The sequence below is a fragment of the Pelodiscus sinensis genome, chromosome 15 (genome assembly GCF_049634645.1).
Source record: "Pelodiscus sinensis isolate JC-2024 chromosome 15, ASM4963464v1, whole genome shotgun sequence".
Lineage (NCBI taxonomy): Eukaryota > Metazoa > Chordata > Testudines > Trionychidae > Pelodiscus > Pelodiscus sinensis.
In genome coordinates this window covers 17,485,476-17,509,166 of record NC_134725.1, presented here as the reverse complement: position 1 = coordinate 17,509,166, position 23,691 = coordinate 17,485,476, and the positions used below count along the sequence as shown (strand labels likewise).

Sequence of the window (23,691 nt, the reverse complement as noted above, 5' to 3'; positions counted from 1 at the left end):
AGAGCTTTGCAAAGTGTAGTATGCTATTCCAGTATAGGTTGTAGGTTATTGATAATGAGTTGGAGGGGTTTACGTTGGGGGCTATAGGTGATGACAAGTGGTGTCTGTTGTTGGTTTTCTTGAGGCTATCTTGAAGTAGATGGCTTCTGGCTATTAATCTGGCTCTTTCAATTTGTTTTTTTTATTTCCCCCAGTGGGTAATTGAGATTTACAAATGCTCGATAGTGACCCTTAAGCATTAGAAATAGTGATTTGCAACATCTCATGTTTGAGCAAAGGTATTAAAAACTACCTAGGTTTAGGGGGCTGTGTCCTTATCTTGAAAATTGTTTTACTCTTTAGAAATATTTATATATAAAGTTTTTCTCTCCCTGCCTGTCTTCCTTCCCAGACCCCGTCTCACTTCTCAAAATGGGCATAGATTAATTACCGGTAGGTTGTTTTTCTCCTCTCTAGGGATCAATATTAGGTAGTGCATTATTTAAATTCACAGTGGATAGGGAGGCTAATTTTAAAAAATGCAGCAAGGTGCTGAGTAAGCTGCTGTGTTTCCCTTGTCCTCAATTGCAGTAAATCTGGGGAATGACAAGTAGCTTTGCTAAATAGTAGACTGATTCTAGACATAAACACATAAATGAATCCTATTATTCCTAATGCATTATTTCTCCTAGAGCAAATAAATATTTACATTTAGATTTTACAGACTGAACAGATGGCCTTTTTCCTTCCTGTCTGTTGTTTTGTTGGAAGACAGGTACATTAGATGCATTTTTGTGTTTGTGGCACTTGAAAGAACTGGTGGCCATGAAATGTTGTAGCCTTTGATGAGATTCGCTAATGAGGCTGCCTGTTGATCTTCTCTTGTCCAGACTTCACTAAAATGTGAGGCTTATGGCTTTTCAGTACTTCTGTGTTTCTGTATTTTCCATGAACTCTTCTGGGTTTGGCTCTGGATACTTTGTATCAGGGTTGATAGATCTCTGCATCCACTAAAATTTCAGGTCTGGTCTTTTATATTGTACTAGAAGATTTACCTGACATTGCTTGTGTCCTTAACTGAAATTTTTTTTGTTTTTCTTCATTTAAATTATTGGTTTGGGATGGGGAAGGGGAAGGACTGAGAGTTCAGTATTCAGGGTGCCTGGAGAGAGCACTACCCCAGCCCTCTCTCATTGCAGCATTTTGGAGCCAGGTGACAAGTGTCTCCATGGCCACAGCCATTTCATCCAGTTGGAGGGGGTGCACGTCCCCTGGCTGGGGAACAGACAGGCAAACTCTCTGAAATATATAGTAGATGGCTGTCCCTTTCTCCACCTCTGCCACCCAATGGGATCATAGCTATCCCTGTCTCCATCTTTGGCCCCTTGTTTCCCCTCCCCTGTGGTCATTATACAGTAAAATTGGCCCTGTTAGCAGAACCCTCTCTTTCCATATGGAGAGAAACAATCACATTCCAGGCACATCCCTTTGTCCTGGCACAACTAAACCCTGATGTTGCTCTAAGTTATTTGGAGGTTTTAGCTCTTACCTTTTAGGAGGAGTTCTTGAACAGACACACTCATTCACAAGACACAAAGTCTCTCAAATATGTATTAGATAGTAGAACCTCAGTTACAAATACCAGAATTATGAATTGACCAGTCAACCACACAATTCATTTGGAACCAGAAATAAACAATCAGGCAGCAGCAAACACAAAAACAGTAGCAAATACAATGCAGTACTATGTTAAATGTAAATTACTTTTTTAAAAGCAATTTTTTTCTGCCTAGTGAAGTTTCAAAGCTGTATGAAAGTCCATGTCAGTTATAAACTTTAAAAAAAAAAAACCAATCATAATATTTTCTTCAGTTATGACCAGGGCTCGACCATTAGTGTAATCTACTCGCCCGTGGCAAGTAATTACAAGCCTGCGCAGTGCGGTTAGTGCATGCGCAGTGCGCTGAACCGCACCACTGGCGAGCGGGGCTTGTGTCAGCCGACGGTCAGGGCTCCCTATATCTGTCCCTTAAGACCGGCTGAAGTTCTTTTAAATTGTGCTTGGTTCTATTACAGCAACTGAAGGAGTCAGGTTAAAACTTAAACAGTTACAGGTTTATTAAAGAAGCTTATAAATCATATGGTTGCAATGGCTATTGTTCTATTTCTTAACTACTAGCAAATATAGATCTTAAAAATGGTTACAAAGAAGATAAAGATAGAAAAATAGAAATAATGGTACCAAGTAACAGCTTACTCTTTCTACGTGTACACTTAAGACAGAGGACCACATCCAGGTACCATTTTTACCCCCTTCTGTGCCTCTCGACTCCAGCATGTCAGGCAAGGGCCGGTCCCTCAATTCCTAGGAAAGACGAAAATACGAGGTGGGCGTCCCCATAGAACCTCGGGAGGTCAAACACCTAACCCGACCAGCAGGTAGAGGGTAGAATGACACTCAAAGTGAGTGTGTGCTGGGCCCATCTTATATACCCATGGGGTCACGTATTTCTCTTTCTTGTCTGTCATACCAAATGGGGCTGGTCTGTCTTTTGTGAGACCAGTTCTTACAAGGGAGTTGTGAACTTAATTTACACTTGTAAGAGAGATAACTAAATTGGAATTACTGGGGATTCTTTTCTCAGTGGGAAATTCCTCTTCCAGGGACTGTGTGTGTGTTCGAATCAACATAGGTGCCAGCCGGGCACTCTCGCATATCCTGATCTTGCATTAAAGCAGATCAAAGCTTGATGGCTATGCTGATTGCCTTAATCGCTCTCTCCTCATATCTATGTTTCAGCTTCTCAGGATCAGATGAGCCAGCATAGACTATGCTGATTTTACTGCTCCTTCTCTGCCCTGTATGCTTCAGAGAGGCAAATAAGATGGATGTGATGGAGGCGGGCTGTCTGGCCACAGCTTGACAAGCTGCAGCAAGCCCCAGTTATGACCAAACTCCATTTCAGAGGTGTTTGTAACTCTGAGATTCAAATATACTGTCCATTCTCTTTCCAGACATCTTTTATTAACCTTCCCTTTGTTATGGCTTTGTTATTGCCATATTCTGTGAGTCAAGCTTATATTATCAAGCAAATCTTTGCAATCCTAAAACAGGAATCAGAATAATAGGAATGTTAGCATATAGTCATATAAACCAGGGTTACTCAATTTTGAAAGACCTGTGGGCCACAATAATACTCTCAGAACTTTCCATGGGTTGCAACTTAAGTGTGGTGGCATATATATGCAAATATATATTCAGATATATGCCAATAGCTTCTTTCACACTGACGGGCGTGAATACAAAGATTAAGGCAAAACTACACAACACGCAGCCCCATTTAAGTCAGTTCTGCTGATATTAATAAAATGCAATATTTACCCGATTTCCACATATATGACTGCCCTTTTAATGAGCAATGACAGTCCAGGAATTTAACTACTAAAATGCATATGAACAGAAGACCATTCTATTGATTTGCCATTGTGGAGTGTGTTCCCAGGGGAGGCCATGTTCAAAGAATCCCGCCTGTGGGCTGCATGTTGAGCCCAGCGTGAATCCAAACTGCACTGTCGGCTACAAACAAAGAGGCTGCTGGCTGCATGCAGCCCGTTGGCCATGCATTGAGTAGCCCTGATGTAAACGATTAACCAATAAGCCTGAGCTTATTGTTTAATCCAATCAGGTACCCCACACTCCCCTCCCCTTGCTGCATCTGTAACAGAGGCAGCAGGGGTGGGAAAATGGGAGACGGTGCCTGTAGGAAGCAGGTTTTTAAGCCAGTGCCCCCAGAGCCCCGGCTTTGTAGAGCTGCTCTCCCGCCCAGTAGTGCAGGAGGTAAGGGAACAGATAGATGGGAGCTGTCCTTTATGTCGGCTTTCCGCACATGCTGGCTCTTCAGAGCTGCCTCCCACAGAGGCAGAGAGAAGAAGGCAGGAGCTGGAACTTGGGGAGGAGCTGGCTTAAAAACCAGTTTCCCCCTAAGTGCCAGATTCATGGAACCTACCACCCATCCCTGCACTGCCATCTCTGTATCAGAGGCAGCAGCGTAGGAAGGGCAGACAAGATGCCAGCGCAGCCTCTGTCCTCAGTGGGCCTGGGCTCAACATGAACAAAGGCTGTTCCATGGGTTGGCAGAGCTTGGGCCCCCTGCAGACCAAGACTGCTGCCAACTTGTGCTGCTGCCCCTGTATCAGAGGCAGCAGCGTGGGGCAGCAGGCTGGAGCCTGTCTTCATGGGGAGCCAGTTGTTAAACCAGCTCCCATCATGGACTGGCTCCTGCCTACCACACTGCACTGCTGTCTCTGATATAGAGGCAGCAGCGCAAGGGCACAGGTGGCTCCTCAGGATTGGGTCTCAGAGCATACTGGCTGCTGGCCCAACCCCCAGGGACTATAGAAGAAACATGAAACTGCTAAAATTCTGTGTGGTTACACAATTGTTGAATTAAATGATATCTAATTTTCCTACTGAATAGTGTGGAGTATCAGTGTAATTGAATGTTTTCTATTGGGATGTGAAAGCCTTGAAGTTGCTAATGAGATATGCCCCTTTTCCTTTTCAAGCTAACAGCCCAAATTTGGGTCTGCTTTGTGGTGAATGAATGTCATTATCAATTAAAGGGTGTTGTTTGACTTGTGAAAATGCATTGATGGTATTGCTCTAGCTTTGGGTAGATAATTGTCCATGTGATAAATACCATCACAGCTGGCAATCGTTTCTACAGAGTAGCTGTAGCTTGAATGGGTCTGGTGACTGAACTGTCTTATCACCCCTAGACCTGATCATTCTAAGACAGCTTTGAGGTGTACTGGTTCAGCTTACTTGGGTCTAGGCTTGCACTTCTGTTTCCAAAGGTGTGTCTATTGTGTGCACTCTCTGAAGACTTTGGTCTACAAGGCTGTTAATGTGGCACCTTTCAGTAGCATTAAATTCATTTTAAAATGTTAAGTACTCAATATGGCTGCTGCTCTGCCCTAGAACAGCCAAGCAACATCATCTGCATTTTTCTTGAATGTTCAGTGACTGGAGAAGTGATGTTGCTGTTGCTTCTTGAAGTTCAGAGATGGGAAACCAAGAGAACCTGAAGTGTAAGTAAAGATGCCGACAGAAATTCAGCAGTGGGTAGATAAGGCATACGTCCATTTCTGTTTTATATCTGTTTTTTCTTCCATCTCAAGAATCCTGTTTTGGTGGATCTCAGCCTAGTCGGGTCAAAGTCTCTTGGTTATGGTACCTTATCCATTATGCTACAGGGTTTGTCTGTGGTGGCCAGTTCAGCATCTGATGCTTCTCACTCTTCATTGACCTTGCCATCACAGATGAATTTGCAGAGCTTTTTGTCCTTGATGGCATCAGGTGTGGGTTTTTTTCGTGCTTTTCTGCCATATGCTATTAGGTAAAACTTCTGATTACTAAGTGACTATGATTTTTTAACATTAACTCAGCTAAGAAATCTGGAAAGTTCTACATTTAGTAAGCAGAACTCTTGCTGGTCTCCACCACCATTATCCATGAGAGACTGAAGTACAACTAAGTCTGTTTTGATTGGTTTTTCAGATGGGTATTTATCCAACAGAGTCAACATCTCATTAGCAGCAAGTCTTTAACATGGGAGTGAAGACCATGTTGACACAGACCAAAGGGATTCAGAGTGTGTAACTAATTGATGCACAGGGATTATAGATCATATCTTCACAGTTCACATGCATCAGTGACAAAGGGTGGTTTAACTTTGAACAATCAGCATACTTCATCTAAAAGCTGCTGGTCCACATCTCAGGGGGAATGGATTGTGTCAGCTGACAGATTAGAGAAAACTCTGTAGTGGGGCTTGTAAATGCTTGCTAGAAAGTAGGTCATGGCCAAAAGTAGCCTGATTCCCTTTGTTGGAAGGGAAGGAGTCAGCTGCAGGGAAAGCTCAAATAATTTTTCTAAACTTTGTTGTTGTTTGTCATCTTACATTACGTGTCTCAATCTTGCTTTCCAGTACTAGTACATCATAGTTTCTCCTAAAATAATACAAGCTGCTGTTGCTGCCTGAGAAAATGGTTTTGACCCGGGCTTGACGACTGCGGTGAAAACCCCCTCGCCAGCTCTGTACAGCGCATGTGCCAGTGAACGGGGCGACCGGCTGAAATCTACTCGCCACAGGCGAGTAGGTATGCAGATTTGTCAAGCCCTGGTTATGACATAAATTTAATTTTGGATTCAAGATTTGGTGATATATTTAAAATTTCAAACAGATTTATTAAAAAGAACAACTTTTCTTTTTCTTTTCTGAATTACATTTTCATTGAAGTTACTTAGACTTGACATGAATTTTTGAAAAATAATAGATTTAGAAACTCTTGCTCCTCCTCCATATTTTTTGCACTTTAGTTCTCTGTTGTGCCTTATTATGATATGATATGCATGAAAACAGGTATTTTTACCCCTTTAAGAAGTCCCCCACTTTTTCTGCGCTTCTCCATCTGAAGTCTAAGTTCTCTGCTTTTTGCATAATGATCATTTTCCACAAAAACATATATTGCTATTGAAAGTAGGAGGTGGTGAAAATAGGACTTTTAGTGGTGAATAGGTACAAAGGGAGTACATTTTCAGTGTGACACATTAGGGATGTAAAATTTCAATTAACTGGCTAATTGAATAGTCTATGCAATTTGCCTTGACTATTCAATTAGTTGATAAGGACGCTTCTGCCTTTGAAGAGTAGCAACAGTCCCAAGGCTGTTGCTACACTTCAAAGGCAAAAGTTCTGCGGGGACCATGGGGTCAGCGGAGGACTCAAGCAATCCCCCACTGGCCTGTGTTCCCCACAGTGTTTGAAAGCAGCAGTGCGCATGGAGCCCAGGGTCAGTAGAGGAGTCCTCAGCTGACCCCGGGCTCCATGTGGTATTGCTGCTTTGAAATGCCGCATCCAGCCCCGACCAGCTGGGGACTCCCAGCTGGCCCTGGGCTGCACGCAGCATTTCAAAGTGGCAGCACTGGGTAGGCCCAGGGCTCCACGCAGCACTATCACTTTGAAGCAGCCCCTTTTTTCCCTGCCCTTGCTGCCACTTTCTGATAGAGGCAGCAAGGGTGGGGGGAATGACTAGTGGACTAGCATGTTGACTGTCTGATAAGCATTTGCTTATTGGATAGTCAACTAGTCATTCATATCCCTATGACCAGGGCTCGACAATCTATTGGATCTACTTGCCCGGGGCGAATAGATTTCAGCCTGGTGCCCCGTTTACTAGCGGTGTGCACATGCACAATGCGGCTCTTGCGTATGCGCAGTGCGGGGCTGGCGAGCGGCTTTCGCCGCGGTTTGTCAAGCACTGCCTATAACACATGCAAATATTTAAATAGTTTAGTTACTAGAAATACTGCCTTGCTGGCTGGACTTCCCCTCCATAACTTTTAGTTGTTAAGAGTTTATAAACAGAAGGCCTGATCCTACAAATGCTTTCTCAGGTATGAAACCCCATTTTAGGCATTGGTGACTATTTTCCTGCATTAAGGGTTGCTGGACAAGGACCCAGAGCTTTCAGTCTTGGAGGCTGGAGAAGTGCTTTGTGTAATGAGCCAGGCCTTTACTACAAATCGAGGAAAAAGGAGAAGATTAGTTAATAGATTTTGAAAACAAAAATCTGCTGTTTTGCCACAACATAATCCCAGCCCTCCTGTATATGAATGTTTATAATCTTGCCTCCTTTCCGCCGTCTAAATTTAACAGGAAGTTGCTTCATGACTCAGACAGAAGGCAGTAATGGGGTGCAAGGCCACTGTCATCTGAGCCTGTGTGCAATGTCTTTCAGGGTATATCTATATTGCAATAACATACCCATGGTACCAAGTCTTAGAGCTTGAAGCAGTTAACTCAGACCTTGGGCTGTGGTGCTCAGAATTGCAATACGTGTGCTCAGATTGTACCCTGAGTTCTGAGCCTAAACATCTACATTGCATCTTTTCATCCTGCAGCCCAAGTCCTGGGAGTCTGAGTCAGTTGAGCTGGGCCAGCTGCAAGCATTCAGCAGGTCTTTTATTGCAGAATAGTTGTATCCCTTAAGGTGTGTCTGCACCACGTTTTGGAGTGAGCCTCTGAGCCTAGGTTAACAGACTTAGCACTCTAAATTTAACTGTGTAGGCAGCACTTTGAAGTGATAGTTTGAGCTGGAGCTTGGGTTCTGAGGCGGATGGGGTTGGTCTTCAGAGTCTGAATGTCTGCCTAAGCAGCAACCTCAAAGTACTATCTGTTCAGTTATTTTTAGAGAACTAGCACAAGCCCTGCAAGGCTGAATCTGCCAGCCATTCTGGAAGGTTCTCTGGTGCTCAGTCCAAAATGCGGTATAGACATAACCTCTAAAACACCTGTGCTCCACTAGACTGGTCAGTCAAATGCCAGCCACGCCTCTTTGTTTTGGGTTTCTCATATTGCTGCTTTTTATTGGCCCCACATTTTAAGGGAACATATGCCACTTGTATGTAGGGTACTTGAGGTGGAAGAAGAGGCTAATCACTATATAGTCTTTAGGCATTTACAAAGCTATCTCTCCCTGTTAACAGTGCTTAACAGACACTAAATGTTAGTCCTAGATGGTTCCTTTATACTCAGATGTACCTGTCTGAACTCAAGAGAGACAGAGTGTGTGCGTGTGCATGTGTGTATAGGGAGAGATTTCATGCTCCATGTTGCAGATTCCATTTGAGGAAGTGTGCAGATCCATTGGGGATTCTGACAAGCTAAGAGCACTTCTGGTCAGTTGCTACAGGATGGGCAGATTCCCTCAGTATGCCATGCTGTAGAGCAGGGCTACTCAACACATGGCCTGCAGGCTGCATGCGGCGCACAGCCCATTGTTTACAGCCCACACTGTGGTTTGGCTTTGCACAGGGCTCAATACACGGCCTGCGAGTGAGATCCTTTGAATGTGGCTTCCACAGGGAACATGCTCCACAATGGTGAGGTGTCTCCCAGGCGGGATGAGCACTAAAAGACACCAGCAGATGGGCTGGCTGGAACAGACGGGTACAAGATGTTAGTGTTTCTAGCCCCCAGGGAGGAGGTGCTGGGAATGCTGGGGCATTGTGGGAAGTGCTGGCTACTTAGCCTTGTGGGCAGAGTCTGAGAGGTGCTGTCCAGCACCGCAGCTTAAGGCTTAATCTTTGTATTCATGCCTGTAAGTGTGAAAGAAACTGTTTGCATATATTTGCATGTACATGCAACCACACTTAAGTTGTGGCTCTCGGCATATGTTGTGAGTATCAGTGTGACCCCCCCAGGGCTTCCAAAGTTGGGTAGTCCTGCTGTAGAGCATCTATATAGGTATAGTCAGGGCTCACCAAGCAGCGGCGAGCCCCGCTCGCCAGCCATGCGGTTCGGCATGCTGCGCATGCGCAGACCGTGCTGCGCATGCACTGACTGCACTGGCAGCTGTGCCGGCTTGTAATTGTCGAGCCCTGCTTATAGTTATAACTAGAGCTCGACAGTTAATGTAATCTACTCGCCCATGGTGAGTAGATTAGAAGCCGGCGCTGCACAGTCAGCACATGCGCAGCGTGCCGAACTGTGCGGCTGGCGAGAAGGGCTTGCCGTGGCTTGGCGAGCCCTGGTTATAACGGTATATAGTTAGCAAGAGTTCTAAGAACCCTGGGATGCTCTCCCAGAATCAAATTGTGTCTGTAGAATATTGTGAGTACAGGTATGAGTTATAGCAATGCATTATGGATTCCTAAATTCAAGCTTGGAAAGAACAGGTTTGGAGGAGTGGATAATCCCAACCTGGGTTTACAATGCAATGTAAACCATATCTTTTGTGTGTCTATATACACACACAAATATTATGGGCAAGATGAGTATCACTATGTATCAAGATTTCCCAACACTTCCCATTACAAGACCCTTTTTTTAAAGTTGCTTATAATCTTTCCAAATTCATCATTTGGGTAGAAATTTTCCCTGACAATATTTGCCTCATGCTGAATTTTATTTTGTGAAGGTTTTAACCAAAGTGGGCTCAGCTGTTCCAAAGAAATTAGTAGAAAATGTTGTTTTACCTCTGTTTAAAAAAAAAAAAAAAAGTGACTTTTTTTCTTTGGGCAACTGTACTGCCTGTAGGCTTTGTGGGAAGGTCTTGAAATTTGCCAGAGGGCGGTCTTTGAGTTAACTACAGGCAGTCCCCGGGTTACGTACAAGATAGGGACTGTAGATTTGTTCTTAAGTTGAATTTGTATGTAAGTCGGAACTGGTACATATTGTAGGGGAAACTCTAACCAAACATTTCTCCAGAGCTCAGTTTTATTCTCCCACACCTCACTTCCCTCAGTCCTTTATTCTCAAGCTGAGGTGTCTGCTGAGAAAAGCCACTCCACGTCTCCCTGGTCTGCTGGGGGGGGGGGGCGCTAGCTTCGTGTCTCCCTGGTCTGCTAGGGGGAAAAGCAGCTAGTGCGGGGTTGCCTCACCCCGTTTGTAAGTAGGGATCCGATGTAAGTCGGATCCATGTAACCCGGGGACTGCCTGTATATGCCTTTTTCATTCCCACTGAAAAGCCACCCAAATTTGGCCAACTTGCAAAACTTTGTAAAAAGTTTGGTAAAAATTTTTAGGGGCTGAATTTCCTAAAGATTTTGTTCATGCACACATGCTCCAGCCCAGAACAGAATGGGGATATTGAGAAGTTTGTAATTCATTAATTGTGTAGTTGACAAAAATGTTGTTCACTACATGATTAATCGATAAGGAGTAGCACTGCTACAACTCAGTCCTGGTACCTGCCTGGTCCAGTAACTACTACTCTGCACTACAGAGTATTGCAGAGCTGCAGAGGGGGTTGAAGCCAGTGCATAGGCAGACAGGCAGGCTCAGTCCTGGCTAGCACTGGGACACAGCATAAACCCCCACTGCAGCTGTGCACTGTAAGCACTCCGAGCCAGCCTGGGGGTTGAAGGCAGATCCTGGCGTGAGCCAGGACTGAGCCAGCCTGCCTGTACACCGGCTCTTAGTGCTTGTAGTGCAGAGCTCTAGAAGGGATTGATGCACTAAGAGCCGGCATGCAGTCTAGCTGGCTCAGTCCTGGCTCATGCCAGGACCCCGCATCAACCCCTGCTGCGGCTTTGCAGTATAAGCACTTGTATTGCAGAGCTGCAGTGGGGATTGATGCCAGGTCCCAGCACTAAGAGCCAGTGTGTGGGCAGGCTGCCTCAGTCCCAGCCTATGCCAAGACCTGGCGTCAACCCCCACTGCAGTTTTGCATTTTAAGCAGAAAGAGTCAGTGTGGGGGTTGATGTCGGGTCCCAACATGAGCTGGAACTGAGCCAGCCTGTCAACCAGCCTGCTAAAAAATTAGTCGGGATGGGAGGGGGGGAGAATGATGCATGTAGTCAATAACGTTAACCAATAAGCACCCACTTACTGGTTAATCATTTAGTTGTTTGCTGTTACATCACTAGAACAAAGCCAGACTAGCTTCAGTTTTAGGTCTGGGTCCTATAGATTGTATCAGGTTCTGGCAGGGAGTCTCTTTTGTGCTCTCACTGCCTCCCTGCTGGGTCCAGGCAGTGTGGAGGAGGAAGCTACCCAATTTGAATGTAGAAGGGACAAGAACTGATCCTGTGGGTAGAACAAATCGGGACAGCAAGCTTATGGGGTAGTCACTGGGACTGAAAGCTAGTGGAGGGAGGTTGGGGAAACTGGCAGTAGGAGTTATGGTGTGGGGAGACTGGGAATGATTGGGCAAGGAAACTGGGAGTAGGAGGAAGATGGGGGGGAAGACTAGGAGCTGAAATCAGATGAGGAATTCTGTAGGGAGGAGACTGAAACAGAACCAGTGAACAAGCCACCTTAAATCTGGCATTTTATAACTTTTTTGAGAGCTTGATTTGTCAACTGTAACAATAGTCTTATAATATAGATTTTGTGAGGGCAATATATAACTTGTGTGAATTAGTCTCTTCTTGATTCCGAGGTTTTGCAATTTAGTGCGGCTGGATCAGTTGCATACATTCAAGTCAATCGCATCTTTTTGGCTTGATATTACAAATGGAGACATTACTTGTGAATGCTATAAGTAGTATTATTTTTGCAAACTGACAATAGGTCTTGCAACAAAGAAACCTTTATCAAGAATAAATTATTTATGTGCTCTTATCCAAACGATGTGACCTGTGGCGCTGAACTGTCTCCTGGGATACTGGTTAAGAGCCTGAGGCCAGGATAGTGCTTGTAAGGACATAATTTGATTAGTCCAAGTACATTATGTGCTACAACTTTTGCTTGTGCTGATTGACTCTAGGTGGAATTAGAAAATTCAAAATACTGCAGAAATGCAGTGTAGCACAACAGCTTGGATTCTAAATCATGAGTATGCTGTCTGTCTGTGGGCTCCTTCTGTTTGAGCTGCAGTTCCTTGCTTTGTTCAAATATAGCCTGCTTTCCTTTTTAGAGAGTAGAAGGGGACTGTGTCGCTTTTAAATCTTCTTTAATCTGACCTTTACTGAGATTTTTCAATATTTCAAGAGGTCTCTATAAAGGAGAGCATCCTTCGATGTAACATTTGGGTTGTGCTATTGAGCATGCATTCTGTGGATATGTTTTGCATTAATAAATATCTCTAGGCAGGACAAAGCCATCCAAACACATAATTTAAGTTTATATTATCAGATCTGTAGTGCCCCCACGGTTTCCTCAGCAATTTCCCTTTCCTAGTTAAAAATCCTGCTTTAGATTAGACATGCAGTACTTTCCCCTTGCTATTACTGTGCCTTTCTGCAGAGGATCTCACCTGAGGATCACATCCCAAGAACCTCCATATTGGAGTTGCCTCTGTCAATTACTGGACCAGAGACAACACTTAATAAACTAGCATGTTCCTTCCCTTTTTCTTGTTCTCCTTGCTAGTAAACAAGGCAGATGGTTATCTTGTGACAGCTAATTAATGCTGCCACTTGACAAAACAATTTGAGGCACCCTCATACAAATAAAGAGAGCCCAGCTGTCATAGAAGAATGAGCCAGATGTCCAATCTTGTAGTTTTATGATCAAGGAACACAAATGTTGATTAGACATTTTAAAATGGTCATGTGATTACACAAAAAGTCACTACTACGCATCATCTCAATTGATCCAATAAGTCTCTGCACAATGCTTGTAAAGATCTCCAAACAGTAACAGGTAGAGACTTGTCCAGGGATAAAAGGAGAAATATAGCTCCCTGCTTCCTTTGTTTATTGCATTTGTTGACTAAGTGATTATCTGAAAAGAGGATTAGGTGTGGGGTTTTTTTTTTAAACCCCTTTGTTGAAGAAGCTTCTTGCAGGAAAACTGGAACTGATTCAATTTTTCTGATAGCCTGTTTGTTCCTCAATCTAGTTATGATTTCTGAGCTGACCAACCTGTGGTCCACCATAATACATTGTATTGGTATGCATGACATTCTGCAAATTTTGGGAGATGGCAGTTTTAGTTTGAGTTGCATTACCAATAGTCATTCTTGTCTAAATTCTTAGGCTTGTAAAGGCTACAAGGCACCCTCCATCCATTGTAGTCAGTGGAATTTGAGGGTACTCTGTACCTGAAAGAGGAAGGCATTCATGTGCAGGATTGGGCACTGAAGTATAATGATCAAACACTGGCCTATTGAAATAAATGGAGCTTTCTGCTGGAAGTCTGTACACCCTTGCAGATTTCAATAGGACTTTGATCTGGCCTATCTGCCCAGATCAAATTGCAGGGTTACGGCCTGAAACTCTTATCAGGCAATAAAAAAAAGAAATGTAATTTAATCAGTTCTGTTACGCCCATTTAGTCTTTCCCTAAACTCCAATTCTCTTGCTCTGATATCAGCTACATTAAAACATTTTAAAACCAAAAATGTATATTTCCAAGGAATACACACCAACCTTCTTTGTTACTTCTGAAGTTTTGCTAGGTAGCATGAGAGTTAACATACAGTCTGCTAAAACAAAAGATAAACAATAGTTACTTTGGTCAAAAAATAATAAATGTAATTCCAAAAATAATTTGCTTGCTACAAATGCCTTTCAGAGTTGTAACTTTTAATCACAAGAATAGCCTTTAGTATATTATTTGCTGCAAGTTATTACCCCATATTTTTGCATTCTAACCCCCTTTTTAATTTGTGTAGAAGCAAAGTATAAAATGAATGATTTCATCTCAGGTTTATTATATTTGTATTGGGACAATACTGTATCAAGCTACAATACAATAATGTGCCTCCCTATTCTCAAGGCTAATGAGAGTGTTTTCTGAGGGTTAATGTGATAAAATAACAGTGATTGAATATTAATGATGATGCAGTCAGTGTAATAATAACGTGCTTTATTAATGCCATGGTACTCTTACTTCTGAGGTCAGTGATAACCATGATTAATTTTTCCATATTTTATCCCTTAGAAACTAGATGCCAAATCTCTCATCAAACTAAACTTCGCTAAAAACAATGAAGGTGAGTTGGTACATTTTTTTTGAACACTTTGGAAATCAGGATTCTCTTACAGCTGTAGGTTCATGTACTCAAGTAACTTGTGTTACTTTCCATGTGTGATCATAATTTTATTTTCAAACTCTGCCTCTGATTGTTGCAATCAACATGTTCTTCATTAAGGCCCCATTTCTGCCACCCTTATGTTGAGTAGTTTTATTTTTCCGCAGGCAATCCTATTTCATTTTGTAACTGCTTGCCAAGCAAGATACTCCTTGATGGGGGTGAGAGTTTCAGAGGGCGGGGTGCAGTTGCATGATATCTTTAGCCAATACCCATAACTGTTACAACCAATTTACTACAGGAATCTGAGCCCTTTCATTCTGGCTTACTTTAGTAAACCAAGATAACGTGTAACAGAATATAAAAGAATAAAGTCTTCATATTGTCATGTTATGTTTCAGCAGAATTCTGAGCACATTAGCCTGGAAAAGATGTTTATTTTTCCTTGCTAGTTATTCTTCAGCTTCCCAATTAATTCAGTAGAATTATGTCTGGCTTTTAAAAGACCAGATGAAAGGGAGATGCTGCCTTTGCTAATGATATAGTAATAGTGTGAAAAAGAAAGTCTGTCATTAAGAAGCTGATGGAGCTCATTGTGACCTGGTCCACACTGGTGGCGGGGTTTAAGATACTCACTTCAGCTATGTAAATTAGCATAGCCAATATAGTCCACACACTGAGATCTTTTTACTGCAGTATCGTCACTGCACTGTGTTGATGGGACATTGGCTCCCGTCGACTTCCTTTATGCTCCTTGGAGAGGTGGAGGACAGAAATTGAGAGGTGAGTGCTCTCCCATCAGTTTAGTATGTCTTCACCAGACCTCAACTGGTAAATCAACACTTGTTGCATCAATTACAGCAGTATCCATTTCACAATTAACTCTATTTTTCTCTACATAACAACTGTTTTCAAAACAGTGTCCTTTGGATTCCAATTGATTTCAACCCAAAGGTTAATTTTTATTTAAATACTACAAAAAGTGCAGGCTGAAATTTGAGTAAAGTGACAGAAGAATAAGTCAAAAACAGCAAATGGTCTGGTAGCACTTTATAGACTCACAGAACATGTAGATGGTATCATGAGCTTTTGCTCTCCCGGAGTTCAATAAAATTGCTTTCAAAAAATTGTCCTTGAAATGAATGCATTCCTCCAGGGCCAAAATACATGAGATATGCTGGAACTTAGTTTGTTTCTAAACCTCATTATGAATATTGTAATTTAACCTTTTTCAAATGAATTAATTTGTACAGACAAAGATTAGAATATTCTCAAAGGTCCAGGCTATATAATAATGTGCATCATACATCAGGAGAATGGCTATAACTGAATTGGCATAGTATATAGAGCTAGGTTCTTTATCCTTAGAATAAGCAGTGAAGGAGAGCTTTCCCTTTATACCTTTATATGTCTCTGTCCCTGGCTATCTGAGGCTGTTCATCACTGTTATTTGATTTGCCCAGTACTCTGGGGTATGCTCATTTATCAGGGTTACTCGTATGGGACTGGGGAAAGGTTAACCTTTCCCATCCGTGTGCTGTTTGTGCTACTTGTGCTCTCATATGGAGCTGAATTCTCCCTGCTGCCAATTCCTCCTCCCACTGGAGCTCTCCTGCAGGAACTAGGTTCCTCAGGTTGGGGTTCTTACCACCTTAGCAACACACACCGACACTCACACCCACTAACAGAGCACGTCTGAGGGGACTGGGTAATCAGCACTCACAAGCTGACCCCCTCATATGTCCCTGGACTCAGCTGGCTGGGTTTCACAGCAATGCCACACTGCATCCTCATGTGCCTTTGGACTCCATGGGCTGGATTAAACAGCACTTTAAGCTGCCATCCTCATAAGCCCCCAGGTTCAGCACCCCCTATCTCCACTTTCACACCACAGTCATTCACTGGTAAACCACACAATGAGCAAACCCCACAGGATTTTGGGCACTACAGGGATCTTTAGCTTGGGTACACGAAGTGTTGTTGCAGAGTGAATGGGAAAGCCAAAACAACACCCCTTAAGGAAGAGTGAGCAAAAGAGAAAGAAAGAGAGAGAAGCAACCAGCTTAACAATGAAAGTTATTTATTTCTGAGTAGTGAATAGATATCAAAAAGTTACAATATTAAATCTAACAGTTACAATATTAAATCTAAATTGAAACTGATTACAAATATTAAGTAACCATATAACAGTTTACATAGGGCAGGGTCAGAAGGCTATGCTTAGAGCAGTGTTTCCTAATTTTATTTGGCTGAGGAACCCTTTTCAGCTTTTCAAAACTTCAAGGAACCCCTAGATTTGTCAAGCGCCAAAAAAAAAAAAAAAAAAAGGGGTGTGGGTGGGGTGGGGGAGGAGAGAGGGACCCACCAATTCATGAAATTTACATCCCTTTCCCAAGACCCCCCCATCTCCCTTCTGTGAGGCCTCATCCTCTCTGTTCCCCTCCTCTCCATCACCCAGCCCTTATACCTGTCTCAACCTAGTGAGAGTGAGATGTGGGGTGGGAATGAGGGATTTGGGTGTGGGAAGGGGTGAGAAGTACAAGCTCTGGGAGGGAATTTGGATGCAGGAGAAGGGGCTGTTGACTCAGGGAGGGGGCTCTAGGCTGGGGAGTGTTGGGCTCAGGTGGAAGGTTGGGGTGCTGAGCAAGCCAGGGCTTGTGGATGTGAGGGTGCAGGAGTTTGGTTGGATATGTGAGGGACTCAGGGCAAGAGGTTTGTGAGTATGATGGGCTCAGGACACAGATTTGTGATGTGTGGATGGTGGAGGAATGTTGTGGCAGAAGACTGAGGATGTGGGGATGCAGGAGTGTGGGGATGTAAGAGGCTCAGGACAGGGGGTTCTAGTGTATGATAGGCTCAGATTTGGGGTCAGGTGGTGCAGGAGTGTTATGATGTTGCAGTGAAATGGGGGTTTGGTCCCAATTCGGGGCTTGTTGGCCTGGCTTCATTTTTAAATAAAATATTGTCAGACTCAAAAGGTTTTAGCCTTGTCTTTATATGTGAGAGGGGTGAGGAACCTGTTTTGAGTCAAGGGTCACTGACCCACAGAAAAGTCAGTTGGGGGCCACACAAATGAGATGCAAAAAACCAAAAAAAAGCTCCTCCCAAAACCCCCAAGCCTCACTAATGTGGTCCCAAATGTGCTGGTGGGGGTAGGGGACAGAGTGCTAGTGGGTGCTGTGGCTGGAGAGAGGGTGCTGCTGTGTGGAAGGATGCTGGCTCAGGTGGCGGGGTGCTGGGGCAAGGTGCTGGGACAGACAGGTGGCAGGGTGCTGGGGTCAGGGACATGGTCCTGCTGGACACTAGGGTGACTGGCAGGGTGCTAGGACAAGGAACAGGGTGCTGCTGGATGCTAGCGTGGATGGCAGGGTGCTGGGGCCAGGGCCAGGGCCAGGGTGGTGCTGAGTCCTGGGGTGTGAGGCAAGGTGCTGGGGCCAGGGCGGTGCTAGGGTGGATGGCAGGGTTGCCAAGGAGCGGGATAGGGATGGGGTGCAGGATCTGGGAGGGAGCTGGGGGCGGAAGGGGACAAGGTCTGGGTGGTAGGTAGGATGCAGAAGCAGGCTGGATGTAGGGTGTCTGGCTATGAGGGAGGGTGCAAGGAGGGGACTTGGGTAGGAGTTGGACCTCCCTGATCTGGCACCCTCTAGACGGGACTGGTCCCAAATGAGAAATTTTTCGACCAGGGGAGGTCATTTCAGGGCTCCTGGTCCTCCTCCCTCCTTCCCCACTAGGCATCTTTGCACCTCTACCCCTGCAACCGAACTAAGCTGCCCACCGCTGCTGGTTCCCTGCACTTCCCCCAAAACCATCCCTCACAATCCAAGGGAGTGCAGCACCAGTTCCCTGCAGCCCCTCACAGCCCAGCTGAGCTGCCCATCTGTTCTGTATGCCCTCCCCCATCCACCTCAGCCCAGCTGAGCCCTGCACTGGTTCCCTGCATGCCACCCCCACAGCACAGCTGATCCCCGTTTCCCTGCACCTCCTCCAAGCCCCACAAAACTGCTGAGCCAAGAGCCGATTCCCTGTACCTTCCTCCCCTTGAGTCTAGCCCTGGTTCCCGGTACCTCCCTCCTCCTGCAGTCAAACTGAGCTCCACACACACACACACACCCAACCCCACCCCACCGCCCAGCCCAGCTCCCCAGACCTCCCCACTCTGCAACCCAGCTGAGCTCAATTTCCCTGCACCTTCCCCCAAACCATGTAGACATTCTGAGCCAGTGCTGATTCCCTGCCCCTGCCTTCCTCCCTCCCTGTGGCTGTGTCTACACTGGCACGATCTTGTGCCAAAGCGGCCACTCTTGCGCAAAAATTTGCTGCCTGTCTACACTGGCCGTGTGTTCTTGCGCAAGTACACTGACATTCTCATGTATGAAATCAGGGCTTCTTCCGCGAGAACTACGATGCTCCCACTCAGGAATAAGCCCTTTTGAGCAACTGTTCTTGCGCAAGAGGCCAGTGTAGACAGGCAACATGAATTTCTTGAGCAAGAAAGCCCTATGGCTAAAATGGCCATCGGCACTCTCTTGGGCGAGAGAGTGTCCACACTGCCATAGATGCTCTTGTGCAAAAGCACAGCTCGCACATGGAAGAGTGGATGTGTTCTTGCACAAGAAACAACCAGTTTAGACATAGCCTAAGAGTTTCCTCACATAAGCAAAATGAATTTTGTGTTGTGCACCAGTATTGAGTTCATGTGGCTTGTTTGGATGTGCTACCCAAGTTGTTGTTAAATATTTTTAAACCTCTACCTTTTCCCTCTGCTGCCATGTCAGCTCCCCTGGTGCCTGCTGCCCCCCGACTTCTCACCCTCCTCTGCTGTCCTGACTCCTGCTCTTCTCACTGTCCTCAGCCCTCCTGCAACCTGCCCCCCTCCACCAGCCCTTCTCTCCTCCCTGTGCCCACTTCTCCAGTAGCCCCACTCTGATCATGTGAGCTACCCCTCCTCATCCCCTCTTCTAACGTCTCCCTCTACAAACCTGCCCTGCGTCTCTCCTCTGATGGTGGTCCCTCCACTGGGCAGGTGTCTGCCCAGAATCCCCTGGCACCTGCACCTTCTCTTACCCCTGCACCCTCCTGGTGCCTCCCCCTTCCCTCACTTCCCCTGCCCCCTTTGCTCCATTTTTCTCTAATGCCCACCCCTCACCACCCTCTGCCCCCGTTCCCCTCATATCCCTGTGCTCTCTCACATGACTTGTTCCATCCCAGCCTTCCTCATACCCACCCCTTCTTTCAAGCCTTCTCCCAGCACCTCCTCTCACCCTTCTAGCCCCCAATGCCCTTACCTTCTCCCCTCCCAGTATCACCCTGTCCCCCTCCCACTGACACCCCCCCCTCCTGCCCTTTCCCTCATTGTGCTTGGCCCCCTGGCATTTGTCTCTCTTCTACCCTGTCCCTTTGGTGCCTTCCCCTTCCCCTCCACCCACGCACAAGCACCTTCCTCTCCCAGCCCTTCCCCTTTCCCTCTGCACAAGCCCCTTCCCTCCCCCTCCCCCTCCCCCTTCCTTTCCCTCTCTGTCTCCCTCTCCCGTACCTTCTGCCTTCCACTTTGTGGGGCTGGAGTCTGTGCTCTGTCCCCGGACTCCGAAGCCGCAACTCAGCCACGCGGCGCATCACAGTGCCCAGCAAGTTTTAAATCCCGGGCCGTGACATTGTCACGTCTGGGCGTCTCTCCACCCGCTGGTTTGAGCGTGCTGTGCACGGCAGCAGCAGCCAGCCAGGGGGAGCTCAGGGAAGGTTGCGCACGTCAGGGACGGGTCCGGGGACGGGGGAGAGACGCTCTGGGGCCGGGCTGGGAGGATGTGCGTGTGGGGGGCCGGGACCAGCTCCAGCACCAGATATTGCGGGAGCATGGGCACCACAAGCCCACACAACTCGCCACCCATGCCTCTGCTGGCTAGTTGGCTCTCTCTCTCTTTCAGAGGGGGAGGGGGATCGCTGGCTCCTCACGGAACCCCTCGTTTTGCTCCGTGGAACCCCAGGGTTCCGCGGAGCACCAATTGGGAAACACTGGCTTAGAGAGATAGTTGATTGGAGGGGGAGAGAGAGAGAAACCTCACCACTCCATGGAGCTTGCACTGATCGGGGTTCCCAGGTGATGACGGTAGCCGGGGGTCCAGAGGGCAGGAGACAAGCAGAACAGAGCCCCCAGCATGATCAGACAGGAGATGAAGAAGTCTCAATGGAACTGATGCAGTTTAAGTCCAGGTATCAGAACAGTTTTTCTTGGGGCAAGGATAGGAGTTTTTATAGGGATAGTTCAAAGCGAAAGAGGAGAGACAATAGAGACTGATCACCCCTGGTTATGGATGATGTTCCTTGAACAAACTCACAATGCAATTAGGCAGTTTCAGTATTTTGGATGTCAATAGGATCATTACTAAAATTGGTCTGATAATGACTAATTTGGGTGTGAGCAGGCCTGGAGCAGGGATTTCCCATCAGGCAGTGCTTCTCTGCTTTCGGTATCCCATAGTTCACTGCAGTTCCTGCCTTGGAAGAGCTGCTCTCCATTCTGTATGCTAATGAGATATATCTCTGTTCATCTTTAATGCAAATGATGCTGGGGTGTTTCCTTAATTGTATCACCCTTGTCTGAAGCCGTTTAGGTGCGTCTTCCCCGACCTTTTCATTGCTTTGTCTTTGATTCTAGCAGAGTCGTGAGGGAGGGGGATGATTTTCCATGAATGTCACTCCCTGGCTCCCCAAGAGCACAAGGCTGACAGGTGACCATGTTCTGGTTCCCCAAGAATCTCAGAGCTGGTGGGTAACATACCCAAATTATTTCCATACTATGTCCTAGCCTGACTGAGAAGTCCAGCATGCTGAAATCAGTCTGATATTGGAGCCTGGTTGGCTGCACTCTCTGATTTTGCCCAGATGAAGCGGTTGAAGAGGGTCACAATTTCAAAAATAACTAGTGATTCTGTGTGCTTCAGTGTTTGGGTGTTAGTGGGCCTGATTTTCAGAGAGTACATGTTGGAACAACTGGGCCCATTTATATGGTGTATTAGGTTTGGCACCCAAAATCACTGATATCTCTTGAAAATCTTGTGGGGTTTGGCTATTGACAACTAAATCTTTTTGGGTAGGTGGTTGCTGAGGGGCAGGCTGATCCATTTAAGTTTTCCAACTTTCTAATGACACAAAACCAAATCTCCATGCCAATGTTCCCTCTAATCTTTTCCATCCATGTGTAGACTACATTTTTTTATGTGGCAAGAGGCACGTGGAATTGTGCATCACCAGTAGAAACAAAAAACAGCTTTTGATACTCTGCTAATCTGCTGGGTGGCATATGAATCTCTCCGGAGTGGCCATGCAAATGTACAGTTTACAGGGAGCACTACTTCCTGCGCTGCCTGTCCTCCAGGTCTCATCCCTACACTCTTTCCCTCTGTTGCTCATTTTCCTCCACCCTCACTCATTTTCTCTCGGTTGAGGTAGGGATTGGGGTGCTGGACGGAAGTGAGGACTCTTGTTGAGGATATGGGTTCCGGGGTGGGGCTAGGTATGAGGAGGAGTTTGGGGTGCAGGACTGGGCTACAGGCTGATGCAGAGGGGCATCTGCCCTTGGTAGGGCCAGAAATGAGGGGTTCAGGATAAATAATAAATTTAAATAAAAATAAAAATTGTGGGCTGGGAAAGGGTGATAGGATGCAGGGAGTGGGGTAAGGACTCCAAATGGTGATGCAGGCTCTGGGGTAGGTAAGAAGATTAGGGTGCAGGAGAGGGCAGAGGAGTTTGTAGTGCAGGAGGGGGTGTGGGCTCCAGCTAGGTGTCTGGGCTCTTGGGATGGGGCTGTGGATGAAGGGTTTGGTGCATAGGAGGGGACTCTGGGCTGCAGCAGGGGTTGAGGTGTGTGGGAGCAAGCTCCAAAAAGCAATTTGGGTTGGGAGAGGAATTGAGGCTGGGGAAAAGGGATAGGCTGCAGAGAGGGATGGGTATGCAGAGGCCCGGTGGCACATACCTTGACTCACAGGAAGTGTCTGGCAAGTCTCTGTTCCCCTAGGCGAATCGTAGGTGGCCAGGAAAGCTCTGCATACTGCCCTTTTGCCTGCAGGTACTGCTCCCACGGCTCTCAGTCAGTGGGAGCTGCCTGGCTTGGGCCTGTGGAAGTGAGTGTAGCACACAGAGCTTCCTTGGCTGCACCTGAGACTAGGGTCTGTAGGAACCTGGTGACTATTTCCAGAAGCTGTGTGGAGGCCCATCTGCCTTAGGCCAAGGCCGCCACTCTGCTGCTGACTGGATTTTTAATAGTGCCAACCAGAGCTACCAGGGTCCCTTTTAGACCAGACATTGCAGTAAAAAATGGATGTCTGGTAACCCTAGTTCCACTCTTAATGAGAGAGTGGTAAGAACAAAAGAAGATCTCTGATTTGTGTGTGGAATTGAGGACATGAGGTTATGGGGAATTAAGACTGGGGCTGGAACTGCATGGTAGAGCTTCCTCACTTTTTAGAGTGTAAATCTGTAACTAGAATAATGCCTCTTCTTTTGAAGGAGGTTTCACTCTTGACATTGCTGGTCAGGACTGAGATTTTGTTTGTTAGCTGCAGGAACCAACACTTATATAACGAGGTTGCTCCTCAGAACCAGTTATACTGCAAGGAAAAGAGTCTCATCTATTGTGAAATGTTGTCTCGTCAGAGCAACTCATGTTACATGAGCTACAATTATTTACACTGGGCTTGGTAGTAAAGAAAATTAATTTTATTGAGTACAAACAGTGAGATTTAAGTGGCTGCAAGTGAAGACAGAGCAAAATAAATTACAAATTTAAAATAAGAATTGCATAACTAAAGCTTATTGCAAATTTACCCTAAAACTGTTCTTATTTCAGCTAACGGCAAGGAACCTTTTTTGGGTTGGGGTTTATTGACCTACAGAAAAATCAGTTGAAGGCTGCACACAACTGAGAAGCATAAAAAAAAAGTCACTGATGTGTACACTGACCATATATCCCTGTTGCTGGGGAAACGGCAGTGCAGTGTCGTTCCAGCTGCGGGCTTTCCCAGCTGCTGCCATTGGCCAGTCCTCATTCCCAGACCTCCATACCCCAATCTCCCTCCTCTCCCCCTGCCAAGATCCCGCACCTCCAGTTTGCTCCTACATCCTCCTTCCTTGCCAGACACCCTCACCCCTGCCTGCGTCCCCCCTTGCTTCTGTATCTCCCCCAGGCTTGACACCTACTTCCATCCTCCTCCTACATTCACCATTGCTCTG

At 45.9% G+C, this 23,691-nt stretch overlaps 1 protein-coding gene across 1 annotated transcript in view; it reads left to right on the top strand.

The window, feature by feature from the left end:
• Positions 1-23,691, top strand: part of PPIL2 (peptidylprolyl isomerase like 2) — a 161,809-nt gene that overhangs the window by 23,953 nt on the left and 114,165 nt on the right. Inside the window, exon 6 of the mRNA XM_075898287.1 lies at positions 14,376-14,427. Coding sequence (XP_075754402.1) covers positions 14,376-14,427 — 52 coding nt within the window. The remainder of the gene's footprint in view (positions 1-14,375; positions 14,428-23,691) is intronic.